General features: G+C 58.7%; 1 protein-coding gene across 1 annotated transcript in view; it reads right to left on the bottom strand.

The window, feature by feature from the left end:
- The window catches only part of STIM1 (stromal interaction molecule 1), an 84,717-nt gene that overhangs the window by 25,054 nt on the left and 42,881 nt on the right, over positions 1-16,782 (bottom strand). The window contains 1 exon segment of the mRNA XM_077341075.1: positions 11,755-11,885. Within this exon segment, the coding sequence (XP_077197190.1) occupies positions 11,755-11,885 (131 nt within the window).

Consider the following 16,782-nt stretch of genomic DNA (forward strand, 5'->3'; position numbering starts at 1 on the left):
GCCTCAACCAGTCACATGCTTATTGTGGCCTGAGATACAGCCCATTTTTCAGCAGGTATATGAAGTCGTCACCTCAGCAGGTCCATGTGCGCACCCTATATTGGGGAGGGGTCACAAAATGCAGCCAGGGTCAGAGAAGGCAGCAGGGACACCCCCGGGGGTCACGGGACAGGGATTGATGCAGAACGAGACCCCAGCCCTGAGCCCTGAGGGCAAGGCCGCTCTGCCCAGCAGCTGCAGATGCCAAAGGGGCACCGGACCATGGGCCGGGCAGGCCCTCCACAGGCCCTTTGCTTTTCTGCAGGGAGGCAGAATCCGACACACACCCAGGGCTGAGGCAGGCAGGCAGGCAGGCGGAACAACACCTGCCTGTCGGATCCTTCTTCCCACCGATGGGCAAACAGCCCCCCAGCCCTCCACCCCACCCCAACCTGAGTTTTGAAGGGACGCCGTTTGGGAGAGGGAATGCAGAAGACCTGTGCCGTCTTGTGATCCCTTCTGTGAGCCAAGCCCCTGGCTGGAAAAGGACCTTCCAGAGATGCTCCAAGATCACCAAAGATTAAAGGCATGCAGTGCTGCTAAAGGGGGAGGGGGCACTCAGAGATTTATAGTTGTTCTCTCCCCCCACCCCGGCCGGCCGGCTGTCCCCTCTGCCAGCTCAGCCTGTGATCTCCAAGGGCAAGAAGAAGGGGAAGTCCTACGGAGCAGCCAGCCACAGGGCGGCTCAAAGCCACAGCAAGCCCCCCCCCCCCCGCCCCGGGATGGAGGCCGGAGAGACAGCTGCTGCTCAGTATATTTAGCTCAGGAAGGAAAAGTGATCTCCCGCCGGCCCTCCTTCCACAGAGCCCTACAAGCACAGGCGGCCGAGGACTCTGGGAAGGGAGCACCGAGGGGCGGGGTTGGAGCTCTTCTCCGGGAAGCAAAGAACCGCCCGGTCTCTGAGGAAGGCCGGGGGCCAAGAGCACAAGCCCGGTCCACCTGCCCCGGGAACAATCGCAGCCCGGCTGGGTAGATAAAATTGAAAGGGTACAGAGGAGAGTGACGAGGATGATCTGGGGCCAAGGGACCAAGCCCTATGAAGAGAGGTTGAGGGACTCGGGAATGTTCAGCCTGGAGAAAAGGAGGTTGAGAGGGGACATGATAGCCCTCTTTAAGTATTTGAAAGGTTGTCACTTGGAGGAGGGCAGGATGCTGTTTCTGTTGGCTGCAGAGGAGAGGACACGCAGTAATGGGTTTAAACTTCAAGTACAACGATATAGGCTAGATATCAGGAAAAAGTTTTTCACAGTCAGAGTAGTTCAGCAGTGGAATAGGCTGCCTAAGGAAGTGGTGAGCTCCCCCTCACTGGCAGTCTTCAAGCAAAGGTTGGATACACACTTTTCTTGGATGCTTTAGGATGCTTAGGGCTAATCCTGCGTTGAGCAGGGGGTTGGACTGGATGGCCTCTATGGCCCCTTCCAACTCTATGATTCTATGATTCTATGGGTGCAGAGCACAGATGCCACTTAGGCCTGTGTTCCCCACGGCATGGCTGGCAGGAGCTTTGCCGCTCACAAGAAACAAGGCTGCCCCAAGATTCCGGCGAGTGACCCTCTTGGTCTGCAAGCAGCAGAACAAAGTGAGCGTCCAGACCAATCCAGTTTTATTCGAGGTAGAATCCTGCACATGCATGCCTCCGAAGAAGTGGGCATGGGCACTAAAGCTTATTCCTTGGGCCTTCGAGGGGCCACTGTACACAGTCTGCACCAAGACCAGCAGGCGTTCTTCTAGACCTATTTCTTGAGAGACAGGCCTGTCCTCCGACATCCATGCTCAAAAGGAGCAGAGCTCTGAATGCCACTGGCAGAAGGAAACATGGGGAAAGGCTCACGGCCGATTCTCCTGCCCCAGCTCCCCACGGCTCCTCCCCGCTAAGAGACCCAAACCGTCAACCTGGGAGAAGAGCAGCCCACACATCTGGGCCTCTCTGCCTCGGTCTGTGAGCCCTACAGAGCTGTGGCAAAGGGATCGTTTTATGGGTTGCCCCCAAAGAAACTGGGAAGCAGAGAAGCGGACGGCCATCGCTTGCAGGCTCGGAACCTCCCCTGAGGTTTTCCAAAAGGAAAAGTACCTTGAGAGGCTCAGCTGCAGCCGCATAATCTCCAAGCATTTCAGCCTCTCTCCAGCATGCCAGCCAAAGGCCCCTTCAGGGTTGTCCACGATTTAAGAAAACCGAATCAAAACTCGGTTTTGATCAAAAAGAAAAACATCACTGCCTGATCCGCAGAAATCCCAGGGGGGTCCAGAAAGGTGGCTAGCCATCTCGATCTGTAACTACGATCACATTTGAAAACGCTCTTCCACAAAGCTGCTCTCCTGGTTCCCCCAAAAGGGACCCTAAATCAACTCAAAGCTCTATAATAAATCTGGGCAGCAGATAAATATTTACGTGAAACATTTTCACTCCATTATCCGGCTTAAAACTGAAGTGAAAGCCAACAAATAAAAACACAGCCTGGAGCAGAACGACGGCCACCAATTTTACTGCCCTTCAAATGCCCGCAGAATCAGGTCACCCACCATAAAGGCCCAAGACTGCGCAGAGGCAGTCCTGACACAGAATCCCACCAATATAAAGGCCCAGCCCCTCGGAGATGTCCCTCCAAGAATGCTGCATTCCACCAATTCCAATTTGCTGGTGATCCCTGGCCCCAAAGAACTGGGTTGGGCCTCGACTGGCCCCTGGTGGGGTGAGGGGCCAGGAAAGATCCAAACTTCCAAAAACAGTGTTCTTCCACCAGGCCCAGAGTTGAGGCCAAAATGGGCAAGCAGAACACCAAACCTTCCCACCTTTCCCCCTCCCACCAGGAGAAATATTAGATTTTTAAGACCTGAGCAACCCCACTATGGTAACACGACTCTTCTTAGCAGAATTACTGGGTTTTAAAAGATTGTTTTAAACTGTGTTTTCATGGTTTTAACTGTGCATGGAACCTCTGAAGTGAGCTGCCACGAAAGCCCCTCCCCTGCCCTCCGGGGTCATCTAATCCAGCCCCAAGCTCAGGGCCGTGTGCTGAGGCCTAATCTCGATCCAGAAGGCGGCCGGGCTGCGGGGGAAGGGCCGCACTCAAGTCCAGGAGCCCCGCAGAACCAGCAGGATCCTCAAGGCAGAAGTCTCCCGAGAGCAAAGAGCAGTCTTGGGGGCTGCCAAGGAGCTCCTGCAGTCTCTGGGGGGCCCCATTCACGGTGCCACAGCCCCCAAAGAATGCCACTAGCTCCTCTGTACCACACCCTGCCTGTGGAAAGAGAAGCCTGGAGGACTCTCTCTCTCTCTCTCTGCATGCAGAAACCTGAGCTGACAAGAAGGGCGGCCAGGTGACACGGGGACACCCACCCAACTCCAGAAGATTCCCCCAGGAAACTGCCCTTTGGGCGACTGGAAAAGAGATGGGAAAAGCTCTCAATGCACATCAGGGTTGTGAAAGTACCCAAAAGGGCCAAGGGATGCCTCAACAGGCACAACTCCCTCGAGGCGGTGACGGGCCCAGACAGGCCAGGCTGCCTGACAGGAAGGACCGGTTGCTGCAAATGCCCCCTCTCCAACTGGGAAGTTCCCAGCCTGCTAAGAGGCAGGCCGTCCTCACAGGACTCCCCCCTCCCTCCCTCCCTCTCTCTCCCTCTGCCGAGCAGCAAGAAGGCTTCCTGCAGCTCCATCTTAACAGCCGTGTTTTTGATAAATACTCGGGGTTATGTAAAAACGGGCCTTGCACTCGGCCACAGCTTGGGGAAATAGCGAGGAAGGGCAACGGAGGGGCGGGGAGGGTTGTGAAGGCGAGCCCCAGAGGCGTGGCCGGGGCCTGAAAGTGCCCCAAGGAGAGGAGCCAAGGAGGAGGAGGGCTCCTTTCTCGGCATCTTCTAAGAAAATGGACCAAATGACCCCAAGGGCTGAATAGTACCTTTGCTTCCACTCAGACCGACAGCCGCTCCCCAGGGTCCCCCGGAGGAGGTCTTTAACAGCACCTTCCACCCAGCCCTCCTGAAAAGATGCTGGGGTCATTCTGCACGCCAAGCAGAGGCCCCTGCACTGAGCCACAGCCCCTCCCAAACACGAGGCCGCCTTATACTGAATCAGACTCCAGAGCTATCTGGGTCAGTACTGTTTGCGCAACTGGAGATGCCGGGGATTGAACCTGGGACCTTCTGCAGGCCAAGAAGATGCTCTACCCCTGAGCCATGGCTCCCCAGGGTCTCAGGTGGAGGTCTTTCCCATCCTCCCCACCCCCTGCCTGGTCCTTTCAACTGGAGCTGCTGCCGGGGATTGAACCTGGGACCTTCTGCAGGCCAAGAAGATGCCGTACCCCTGAGCCATGGCTCCCCAGGGTCTCAGGTGGAGGTCTTTCCCATCCTCCCCACCCCCTGCCTGGTCCTTTCAACTGGAGCTGCTGCCGGGGATTGAACCTGGGACCTTCTGCAGGCCAAGAAGATGCTCTACCCCTGAGCCATGGCTCCCCAGGGTCTCAGGTGGAGGTCTTTCCCATCCTCCCCACCCCCTGCCTGGTCCTTTCAACTGGAGCTGCTGCCGGGGACTGAACCGGGGACCTTCTGCAGGCCAAGAAGATGCTCTACCCCTGAGCCATGGCTCCCCAGGGTCTCAGGTGGAGGTCTTTCCCATCCTCCCCACCCCCTGCCTGGTCCTTTCAACTGGAGCTGCTGCCGGGGACTGAACCGGGGACCTTCTGCAGGCCAAGAAGATGCTCTACCCCTGAGCCATGGCTCCCCAGGGTCTCAGGTGGAGGTCTTTCCCATCCTCCCCACCCCCTGCCTGGTCCTTTCAACTGGAGCTGCTGCTGGGGACTGAAGCGGGGACCTTCTGCAGGCCAAGAAGATGCTCTACCCCTGAGCCATGGCTCCCCAGGGTCTCAGGTGGAGGTCTTTCCCATCCTCCCCACCCCCTGCCTGGTCCTTTCAACTGGAGCTGCTGCCGGGGACTGAACCGGGGACCTTCTGCAGGCCAAGAAGATGCTCTACCCCTGAGCCATGGCTCCCCAGGGTCTCAGGTGGAGGTCTTTCCCATCCTCCCCACCCCCTGCCTGGTCCTTTCAACTGGAGCTGCTGCCGGGGACTGAACCGGGGACCTTCTGCAGGCCAAGAAGATGCTCTACCCCTGAGCCATGGCTCCCCAGGGTCTCAGGTGGAGGTCTTTCCCATCCTCCCCACCCCCTGCCTGGTCCTTTCAACTGGAGCTGCTGCCGGGGATTGAACCTGGGACCTTCTGCAGGCCAAGAAGATGCTCTACCCCTGAGCCATGGCTCCCCAGGGTCTCAGGTGGAGGTCTTTCCCATCCTCCCCACCCCCTGCCTGGTCCTTTCAACTGGAGCTGCTGCCGGGGACTGAAGCGGGGACCTTCTGCAGGCCAAGAAGATGCCGTACCCCTGAGCCATGGCTCCCCAGGGTCTCAGGTGGAGGTCTTTCCCATCCTCCCCACCCCCTGCCTGGTCCTTTCAACTGGAGCTGCTGCTGGGGACTGAAGCGGGGACCTTCTGCAGGCCAAGAAGATGCTCTACCCCTGAGCCATGGCTCCCCAGGGTCTCAGGTGGAGGTCTTTCCCATCCTCCCCACCCCCTGCCTGGTCCTTTCAACTGGAGCTGCTGCCGGGGACTGAACCGGGGACCTTCTGCAGGCCAAGAAGATGCTCTACCCCTGAGCCATGGCTCCCCAGGGTCTCAGGTGGAGGTCTTTCCCATCCACCCCACCCCCTGCCTGGTCCTTTCAACTGGAGCTGCTGCCGGGGATTGAACCTGGGACCTTCTGCAGGCCAAGAAGATGCTCTACCCCTGCGCCATGGCTCCCCACGGTCTCAGGTGGAGGTCTTTCCCATCCTTCCCACCCCCTGCCTGGTCCTTTCAACTGGAGCTGCTGCCGGGGATTGAACCTGGGACCTTCTGGAGGCCAAGAAGATGCTCTACCCCTGAGCCATGGCTCCCCAGGGTCTCAGGTGGAGGTCTTTCCCATCCTCCCCACCCCCTGCCTGGTCCTTTCAACTGGAGCTGCTGCCGGGGATTGAACCTGGGACCTTCTGCAGGCCAAGAAGATGCTCTACCCCTGAGCCATGGCTCCCCAGGGTCTCAGGTGGAGGTCTTTCCCATCCTCCCCACCCCCTGCCTGGTCCTGTCAACTGGAGCTGCTGCCGGGGACTGAAGCGGGGACCTTCTGCAGGCCAAGAAGATGCTCTACCCCTGAGCCATGGCTCCCCAGGGTCTCAGGTGGAGGTCTTTCCCATCCTCCCCACCCCCTGCCTGGTCCTTTCAACTGGAGCTGCTGCCGGGGATTGAACCTGGGACCTTCTGGAGGCCAAGAAGATGCTCTACCCCTGAGCCATGGCTCCCCAGGGTCTCAGGTGGAGGTCTTTCCCATCCTCCCCACCCCCTGCCTGGTCCTTTCAACTGGAGCTGCTGCCGGGGACTGAACCGGGGACCTTCTGCAGGCCAAGAAGATGCTCTACCCCTGAGCCATGGCTCCCCAGGGTCTCAGGTGGAGGTCTTTCCCATCCTCCCCACCCCCTGCCTGGTCCTTTCAACTGGAGCTGCTGCCGGGGATTGAACCTGGGACCTTCTGGAGGCCAAGAAGATGCTCTACCCCTGAGCCATGGCTCCCCAGGGTCTCAGGTGGAGGTCTTTCCCATCCTCCCCACCCCCTGCCTGGTCCTTTCAACTGGAGCTGCTGCCGGGGATTGAACCTGGGACCTTCTGCAGGCCAAGAAGATGCTCTACCCCTGAGCCATGGCTCCCCAGGGTCTCAGGTGGAGGTCTTTCCCATCCTCCCCACCCCCTGCCTGGTCCTTTCAACTGGAGCTGCTGCCGGGGACTGAACCGGGGACCTTCTGGAGGCCAAGAAGATGCTCTACCCCTGAGCCATGGCTCCCCAGGGTCTCAGGTGGAGGTCTTTCCCATCCTCCCCACCCCCTGCCTGGTCCTTTCAACTGGAGCTGCTGCCGGGGACTGAAGCGGGGACCTTCTGCAGGCCAAGAAGATGCTCTACCCCTGAGCCATGGCTCCCCAGGGTCTCAGGTGGAGGTCTTTCCCACCCTCCCCACCCCCTGCCTGGTCCTTTCAACTGGAGCTGCTGCTGGGGACTGAAGCGGGGACCTTCTGCAGGCCAAGAAGATGCTCTACCCCTGAGCCATGGCTCCCCAGGGTCTCAGGTGGAGGTCTTTCCCATCCTCCCCACCCCCTGCCTGGTCCTTTCAACTGGAGCTGCTGCCGGGGATTGAACCTGGGACCTTCTGCAGGCCAAGAAGATGCCGTACCCCTGAGCCATGGCTCCCCAGGGTCTCAGGTGGAGGTCTTTCCCATCCTCCCCACCCCCTGCCTGGTCCTTTCAACTGGAGCTGCTGCCGGGGATTGAACCTGGGACCTTCTGCAGGCCAAGAAGATGCTCTACCCCTGAGCCATGGCTCCCCAGGGTCTCAGGTGGAGGTCTTTCCCATCCTCCCCACCCCCTGCCTGGTCCTTTCAACTGGAGCTGCTGCCGGGGACTGAACCGGGGACCTTCTGCAGGCCAAGAAGATGCTCTACCCCTGAGCCATGGCTCCCCAGGGTCTCAGGTGGAGGTCTTTCCCATCCTCCCCACCCCCTGCCTGGTCCTTTCAACTGGAGCTGCTGCCGGGGACTGAACCGGGGACCTTCTGCAGGCCAAGAAGATGCTCTACCCCTGAGCCATGGCTCCCCAGGGTCTCAGGTGGAGGTCTTTCCCATCCTCCCCACCCCCTGCCTGGTCCTTTCAACTGGAGCTGCTGCTGGGGACTGAAGCGGGGACCTTCTGCAGGCCAAGAAGATGCTCTACCCCTGAGCCATGGCTCCCCAGGGTCTCAGGTGGAGGTCTTTCCCATCCTCCCCACCCCCTGCCTGGTCCTTTCAACTGGAGCTGCTGCCGGGGACTGAACCGGGGACCTTCTGCAGGCCAAGAAGATGCTCTACCCCTGAGCCATGGCTCCCCAGGGTCTCAGGTGGAGGTCTTTCCCATCCTCCCCACCCCCTGCCTGGTCCTTTCAACTGGAGCTGCTGCCGGGGACTGAACCGGGGACCTTCTGCAGGCCAAGAAGATGCTCTACCCCTGAGCCATGGCTCCCCAGGGTCTCAGGTGGAGGTCTTTCCCATCCTCCCCACCCCCTGCCTGGTCCTTTCAACTGGAGCTGCTGCCGGGGATTGAACCTGGGACCTTCTGCAGGCCAAGAAGATGCTCTACCCCTGAGCCATGGCTCCCCAGGGTCTCAGGTGGAGGTCTTTCCCATCCTCCCCACCCCCTGCCTGGTCCTTTCAACTGGAGCTGCTGCCGGGGATTGAACCTGGGACCTTCTGCAGGCCAAGAAGATGCTCTACCCCTGAGCCATGGCTCCCCAGGGTCTCAGGTGGAGGTCTTTCCCATCCTCCCCACCCCCTGCCTGGTCCTTTCAACTGGAGCTGCTGCCGGGGACTGAAGCGGGGACCTTCTGCAGGCCAAGAAGATGCCGTACCCCTGAGCCATGGCTCCCCAGGGTCTCAGGTGGAGGTCTTTCCCATCCTCCCCACCCCCTGCCTGGTCCTTTCAACTGGAGCTGCTGCTGGGGACTGAAGCGGGGACCTTCTGCAGGCCAAGAAGATGCTCTACCCCTGAGCCATGGCTCCCCAGGGTCTCAGGTGGAGGTCTTTCCCATCCTCCCCACCCCCTGCCTGGTCCTTTCAACTGGAGCTGCTGCCGGGGACTGAACCGGGGACCTTCTGCAGGCCAAGAAGATGCTCTACCCCTGAGCCATGGCTCCCCAGGGTCTCAGGTGGAGGTCTTTCCCATCCACCCCACCCCCTGCCTGGTCCTTTCAACTGGAGCTGCTGCCGGGGATTGAACCTGGGACCTTCTGCAGGCCAAGAAGATGCTCTACCCCTGCGCCATGGCTCCCCACGGTCTCAGGTGGAGGTCTTTCCCATCCTCCCCACCCCCTGCCTGGTCCTTTCAACTGGAGCTGCTGCCGGGGATTGAACCTGGGACCTTCTGGAGGCCAAGAAGATGCTCTACCCCTGAGCCATGGCTCCCCAGGGTCTCAGGTGGAGGTCTTTCCCATCCTCCCCACCCCCTGCCTGGTCCTTTCAACTGGAGCTGCTGCCGGGGATTGAACCTGGGACCTTCTGCAGGCCAAGAAGATGCTCTACCCCTGAGCCATGGCTCCCCAGGGTCTCAGGTGGAGGTCTTTCCCATCCTCCCCACCCCCTGCCTGGTCCTGTCAACTGGAGCTGCTGCCGGGGACTGAAGCGGGGACCTTCTGCAGGCCAAGAAGATGCTCTACCCCTGAGCCATGGCTCCCCAGGGTCTCAGGTGGAGGTCTTTCCCATCCTCCCCACCCCCTGCCTGGTCCTTTCAACTGGAGCTGCTGCCGGGGATTGAACCTGGGACCTTCTGGAGGCCAAGAAGATGCTCTACCCCTGAGCCATGGCTCCCCAGGGTCTCAGGTGGAGGTCTTTCCCATCCTCCCCACCCCCTGCCTGGTCCTTTCAACTGGAGCTGCTGCCGGGGACTGAACCGGGGACCTTCTGCAGGCCAAGAAGATGCTCTACCCCTGAGCCATGGCTCCCCAGGGTCTCAGGTGGAGGTCTTTCCCATCCTCCCCACCCCCTGCCTGGTCCTTTCAACTGGAGCTGCTGCCGGGGATTGAACCTGGGACCTTCTGGAGGCCAAGAAGATGCTCTACCCCTGAGCCATGGCTCCCCAGGGTCTCAGGTGGAGGTCTTTCCCATCCTCCCCACCCCCTGCCTGGTCCTTTCAACTGGAGCTGCTGCCGGGGATTGAACCTGGGACCTTCTGCAGGCCAAGAAGATGCTCTACCCCTGAGCCATGGCTCCCCAGGGTCTCAGGTGGAGGTCTTTCCCATCCTCCCCACCCCCTGCCTGGTCCTTTCAACTGGAGCTGCTGCCGGGGACTGAACCGGGGACCTTCTGGAGGCCAAGAAGATGCTCTACCCCTGAGCCATGGCTCCCCAGGGTCTCAGGTGGAGGTCTTTCCCATCCTCCCCACCCCCTGCCTGGTCCTTTCAACTGGAGCTGCTGCCGGGGACTGAAGCGGGGACCTTCTGCAGGCCAAGAAGATGCTCTACCCCTGAGCCATGGCTCCCCAGGGTCTCAGGTGGAGGTCTTTCCCACCCTCCCCACCCCCTGCCTGGTCCTTTCAACTGGAGCTGCTGCTGGGGACTGAAGCGGGGACCTTCTGCAGGCCAAGAAGATGCTCTACCCCTGAGCCATGGCTCCCCAGGGTCTCAGGTGGAGGTCTTTCCCATCCTCCCCACCCCCTGCCTGGTCCTTTCAACTGGAGCTGCTGCCGGGGACTGAAGCGGGGACCTTCTGCAGGCCAAGAAGATGCTCTACCCCTGAGCCATGGCTCCCCAGGGTCTCAGGTGGAGGTCTTTCCCACCCTCCCCACCCCCTGCCTGGTCCTTTCAACTGGAGCTGCTGCCGGGGACTGAACCGGGGACCTTCTGGAGGCCAAGAAGATGCTCTACCCCTGAGCCATGGCTCCCCAGGGTCTCAGGTGGAGGTCTTTCCCATCCTCCCCACCCCCTGCCTGGTCCTTTCAACTGGAGCTGCTGCCGGGGACTGAACCGGGGACCTTCTGCAGGCCAAGAAGATGCTCTACCCCTGAGCCATGGCTCCCCACGGTCTCAGGTGGAGGTCTTTCCCATCCTCCCCACCCCCTGCCTGGTCCTTTCAACTGGAGCTGCTGCCGGGGACTGAACCGGGGACCTTCTGCAGGCCAAGAAGATGCTCTACCCCTGAGCCATGGCTCCCCAGGGTCTCAGGTGGAGGTCTTTCCCATCCACCCCACCCCCTGCCTGGTCCTTTCAACTGGAGCTGCTGCCAGGGACTGAAGCGGGGACCTTCTGCAGGCCAAGAAGATGCTCTACCCCTGAGCCATGGCTCCCCAGGGTCTCAGGTGGAGGTCTTTCCCATCCTCCCCACCCCCTGCCTGGTCCTTTCAACTGGAGCTGCTGCCGGGGACTGAAGCGGGGACCTTCTGCAGGCCAAGAAGATGCTCTACCCCTGAGCCATGGCTCCCCAGGGTCTCAGGTGGAGGTCTTTCCCACCCTCCCCACCCCCTGCCTGGTCCTTTCAACTGGAGCTGCTGCTGGGGACTGAAGCGGGGACCTTCTGCAGGCCAAGAAGATGCTCTACCCCTGAGCCATGGCTCCCCAGGGTCTCAGGTGGAGGTCTTTCCCACCCTCCCCACCCCCTGCCTGGTCCTTTCAACTGGAGCTGCTGCTGGGGACTGAAGCGGGGACCTTCTGCAGGCCAAGAAGATGCTCTACCCCTGAGCCATGGCTCCCCAGGGTCTCAGGTGGAGGTCTTTCCCATCCTCCCCACCCCCTGCCTGGTCCTTTCAACTGGAGCTGCTGCCGGGGACTGAAGCGGGGACCTTCTGCAGGCCAAGAAGATGCTCTACCCCTGAGCCATGGCTCCCCAGGGTCTCAGGTGGAGGTCTTTCCCACCCTCCCCACCCCCTGCCTGGTCCTTTCAACTGGAGCTGCTGCTGGGGACTGAAGCGGGGACCTTCTGCAGGCCAAGAAGATGCTCTACCCCTGAGCCATGGCTCCCCAGGGTCTCAGGTGGAGGTCTTTCCCATCCTCCCCACCCCCTGCCTGGTCCTGTCAACTGGAGCTGCTGCCGGGGACTGAAGCGGGGACCTTCTGCAGGCCAGGCAGAGGCTCTGCCACGGAGCCACGTCCCTTTCCGGAGCCCCAGCTGTTTGCGCCCTCACCTCGTCACTCTCCTCCACGTCCACGTTGCCGTTGGCATCGTCGTCCATCTGCTTGTGGATGCTGCGGACGGCTTCAAAGCTGAGCTGCTCGTCCTCGTCGTGGCACATGGGCTCATCGATGCGGCAGAACTCTGCGCGAGAGAAGGATGTCACAGGGGTTAGAGCCTCTCCCCACCGCACGCGCTCCCTCCTGGCCCTCTCCCTCCGTTACTGGGGCAGGATGGGCAACCCTCGCCAGGGAACTGCCCATCCTCGTGCATCTGCTGCTCTGCCCCTCCCTGGTGACAAGAAGGAGAAGGAGAAGGAGAAGGAGGAGGAGAAGGAGGAGGAGAAGGAGAAGAAGGAGAAGGAGGAGGAGAAGGAGGAGGAGAGGAAGAAGGAGAAGGAGAAGGAGGAGGAGGAGGAGGAAAAGAGGAAGAAGGAGAAGGAGGAGAAGGAGGAGGAGAGGAAGAAGGAGATGAGAATGGGCTTCATGCCCCACTTTCAGTTACCCCCAGGAGGCTGGCAATCCTTCCCTTCCAATGAAGGACCGGGGCCCACCGTGCTTGGCTCCTGAGAGCGGATGAGAGCAGCTCTCCTGGGCCATCCAGGCCAGAGTAGAAGACCTGCAGAGGAGGTTGGCCCTGGCCTGTCTCTGCCCAGCCACCCCTGGGCTTCCTCTGTGGTCTCCCATCCAAACATTAACCAGGGCCGACCCTGCTTAGCTTCTCAGTTCTGATGAGAACAGCCCGGTCTGGCCCATCCAGGTTGTGGCCTGTATCTGGTTAGGAAGAATCATATTTTTGAAAAACTGGCTCCAAGGGGCTGAGCAATGGAGGAAGGAGACCCCCAAAATGGAGGAAGGAGACCCCCACCGTGCAGAAAGCATTCTCAGCAGGAGCCTCTCCGGATAATAAAGCTTCCCCAAATACACGGGGCTCGAGCAGCAGCTTAAAGTCTAAGAGATCGTCCCACTTGCTAGACCCTGAGGGGCCCTGGGACTCCTGTTTGTGTCTGCCGGAAGGGACGATCCCTCTGCAATTTGCCTAGTTTGGTCAACCAGCCCTGGCAGGGAGCCCCTTGTCATGCCTGCATTTCACAGCCATTTGTCCCTGCTGCTTAGAGCCATTGTGCTCTTCGAAATCCCTTACATAACCGTCTTTCTAGTGACCCCCCCCCCCCAAACAGGCTCTGGCCCACAAAACCTCTAGTCCACAAATCTTAGTTTTTCCTCTGACTGCAACAGTCTAGCATGCCCCCCCTGCTAGAATCCATAGCTGAGGGGAGGCGCTCTTCATAAGCTCAGGAGCACTATGGGGCGATTCTGGCCCAGGCCGTAATCAAAGCACAGAAAGAGCATGTTTGCAGCACATGTTTCCCTTGGCCCCTGCCCAGATCTGCTTGAACACTGCCTTGATACTAGAGCTGGCTGAACTGTGGCTCTCCAGATGTCCACGGACTACAATTCCCATCAGCCACCGCCAGCACATGCTGGTGCCCCTGCACTAGTCCCTGCTGAAGACAATCCCCAGGCACGCATGGGCCTGACTCAGACGGGGCCACAACACCCAGGGAGATGGAGCTCAAGCCCCCCTCCCCCTTTCCCAATCTGGAATGGCCTCAGGGGAGCCATGAGACACAAGAAGCTCCCCGGGGCATTTAAATTCAGGCAATTTGCACTGGACAGGGAGGGCGTCGTGGCAAAGCCCAGTCTGGCAGATTCTGGAAGCCAAGCAGGGACGGTACATGGAAGGGAGACCACCATAGACGGCTCAGCAGAGGCAGCCGATGGCCAACCACCTCTCCTCCTCACCCACCTTGGGCACCCCTGGCTGCCCCTGGGTGGCCCTTCGCCCAAACACAAACTGCACAGGGGGGGGGGGAGTTTTAGGGTCCTTTTCTCGTCCGTGCCAGGCCCACGTATCCTTGGGAATCAAGTGCTCTACAGGGAATTCACAGCCCACGGCCCACCTGGGAAGCCACCCCGTGAAATTAGGCCCTTAGTGGCGTTTAGCGTGAACTGCAGCTCAAATCGGCTGCAGCAGAAAGCATCCCCCCCTTCCCCCCCCCAGGTGCAGGAGTGCCTAACTTTGGCAGGATCTCGGACCGGCCTCCCACCGGGCAGCAGCGGCAACAACATGCAGGACACCTGCCGAGAGGCCTGGCAAAGGGTGCGGAGAGAACGCCTTGGGAAAACACCTCTGCCCCTCCTGGCCGGGGAGAAGCCTCTGCCAGACAGACAGACAGACCGACGAGGACCCCACAAGCATTTCTGGATCTTCAAACCCAGCCCCAGCCCCGGCTGAGGGAAACCTGATGTTCCAGACCAAAGAAAAGGGCTCCAGGGGGAAAGGGCGCCCTGCCCCGCCTGCCGTTCTTGTCCTCATCCCGCGGGCACAACTGAGATTCCTCGGGGAAGGGTGGCCTATCAATACAATCAACAAAGTAAATAAATATCTGCACTCTAATGATTCCACTCCTTGGTCTGAGGGACTGAGCACATACACCAACCAACGCTCCCCCCTTGAACAAATCTTTGTTGGGCTTGAAGGTGCCTCATTGGACTCCGGTTTTGTTGTGCCACAAACTGTGTTAGTCTGGAAGGTGCTCCAAGGGCCTTTCTCTTTCCTGCTGCTTCAGACAGACTAACACAGCTACCTGCCTTGATCGTCCACAGTCGCCACTCAGGGCAGGGAGCGATCCATCTCCGTAGAAGGTGCCACCCTCAGCCACGCAGAATGGCGATCCATCCGCCTTGTGATATGAGGCCAGAAGGACTCGCATTCAAGCTGCCCCTGAAGAAGTGAGCAGGGACTCACAAATTCTTCTACCCGGGCACAAGTTTTGTTTGTGCTTAAGGTGCTCCTGGACTCTGGCGCTTTCCTGTTCCTACCGGCCGAGGGACAGGGCTGCCCATCTGGATGGCTCCTCCCTGCAGACCCCAAACACCGCCGACTGCAGCAAGAACAGAGATGAGCAGGCCCGCTTGGGGCTGTCCTGCATGCTGCAGCTCCGGCTTCCCAACAGGAAATTAGGTGGGTGTTCGGTTTGGGCGCTGCCCGTTGAACATGCAGGACAGAGAGCCATGGGGCTCGGTCTGAGCAGAGGTTGAGTCAGATGTACTCTGCAGACGGCAAGGCCATTATTTATTCATATAACAGAACACCCATAATAAGATTGCCCATGCCTGCGAGGAACTGCCAGCCTTCACCTCCAAGTCATTTCTCCCCGGGGGAAGTGGGCAAGCCACTGCTATAAAGCGGGAGGGGGAGAGGAAGGAGAAAATGCAGAGCAGCCCCCCACCCAAATGATGTCTCCTCCCCAAGACACTGAGAGGGGAGGGATCTGATCACCCCTGCGGTGCCACTTTCTCCAGGGGAAGGGCTCTCTGTCATCTGGAAATGCATCATAATTCCAGGAGATCCGCAGGCCCCACCAGGGCCCCGATCCTGGCTACTCTCAAGCTGACAGGCCTGATTCCAATCCAATACACTTTGGTGGGATTTAAAAAACAGCCACAGGTAAACTTGAACCGCACCCCGCCACTGCCACTTCCCTGGCTTTCCACAAACTGCGCAAAAGAGAATTATTCAAGAGGTAAATAAGACGGTGCACAGTGGTCAGGAGAGAAGGACCGTGACCTGGGCCACTGCAATTATGCTCCGGGCTAGGCGCTGTTGAGTTTTCTGTGGTCCAAGCCTGACAGAAGAAGAAGAAGAAGAAGAAGAAGAAGAAGAAGAAGAAGAAGAAGAAGAAGAAGAAGAAGAAGAAGAAGAAGAAGAAGAAAGAAGAAGAAGAAGAAGAAGAAGAAGAAGAAGAAGAGAAGAAGAAGAAGAAGAAGAAGAGTTGGTTCTTAGATGCGACTTTTCTCTACCAGGAGGAGTTTCAAAGAAGCTTCCATTCGCCTTCCCTTCCTCTCCCCACAACAGACATCCTGTGAGGTGGATGAGGCTGAGAGAGCCCTGATATCACTGCCCAGTCAGAACAGTTTTATCAGTGCTGTGGCGAGCCCACTGCACTGCCTATGAGATGCCCCGTCCCACTTACCGCCCTGGACTCACCCCTTGTCATCTGACTTGAGCCGCAGCGAGAAAGGCAGGCTACAAAGAACCAAGTAATGATGCAGCCAACCCCCACGTGACATTCCCAGAAGACTCCAAGAACGTCGATCTGAAGGAAGAGGGTCTCTCCACCAGATTGTTAGGGAGAGCCCCGTCCAGAAAGGCAAGAAGGAGGCCACCCTCTGGGCAAATGGCAGGTGGCAATGGGGAAGGGGAGGAGACTGCAAATTCCCTGCATTGTGCAAGGGGTTGGACTAGATGACCCTCAGAGTCCCTTCCCACTTCTGTGTTTCCAATCTATTCCTGGGCCACAGCCAGGACTTCATCTCATATAGTTATAATGACAACTCTGAACCTCAGACCCAGGGATTAGGGATGCATCATAGATCTAGAGAGATGTACTTGCTGCTTCAGAGCACCCACATCTGGCCTCAGGGGTCTTATCACCAACGCTGAGGAGAAGCAACCTGAATTCAGCGCGCCCAGGGCCATGGCAGGGAGGTCAACCTCCAGAACGTTTGAAGCCAAGAGAGAAAACTGATTGAAATCAGGACCGCTTTAGGGTTGGAATCAGAAAACAAATTTTGCAGTGAAGAACAGAAAGTCTTATTTGGGCTGATACAGACTCATATGGTCACATCCACATATCTGGATATCAAGTCACAAATTCAAACAATGAAAACAAAGAGTTCTTTAATCACTTATTGTCAAAACCATGATGAGAGAACGCTTGGGTTCCAATGACGTGGGAGCTGACTCGTCAAAGTTTAGGCTAGAATAATTGATTTTGGGGACTTTCGGATGCCGCGGCACGCTTGTTTTATGTCACGGAACATTAACAGTTGTCACAGTGACAACAAAAACTCGAAGAGAGGTCAAGGGTGTCTGCAGCATCTAAAAGCACAATCCGGGCTGAGTGCTGCAGATGCTCTTGCACAATTTTCTTCTCCGATCTACACACATTCTGAATGCGGCCCATCTTCACTCA

Source organism: Paroedura picta, chromosome 6 (assembly GCF_049243985.1).
Source record: "Paroedura picta isolate Pp20150507F chromosome 6, Ppicta_v3.0, whole genome shotgun sequence".
Taxonomy (NCBI): Eukaryota; Metazoa; Chordata; class Lepidosauria; order Squamata; family Gekkonidae; genus Paroedura; species Paroedura picta.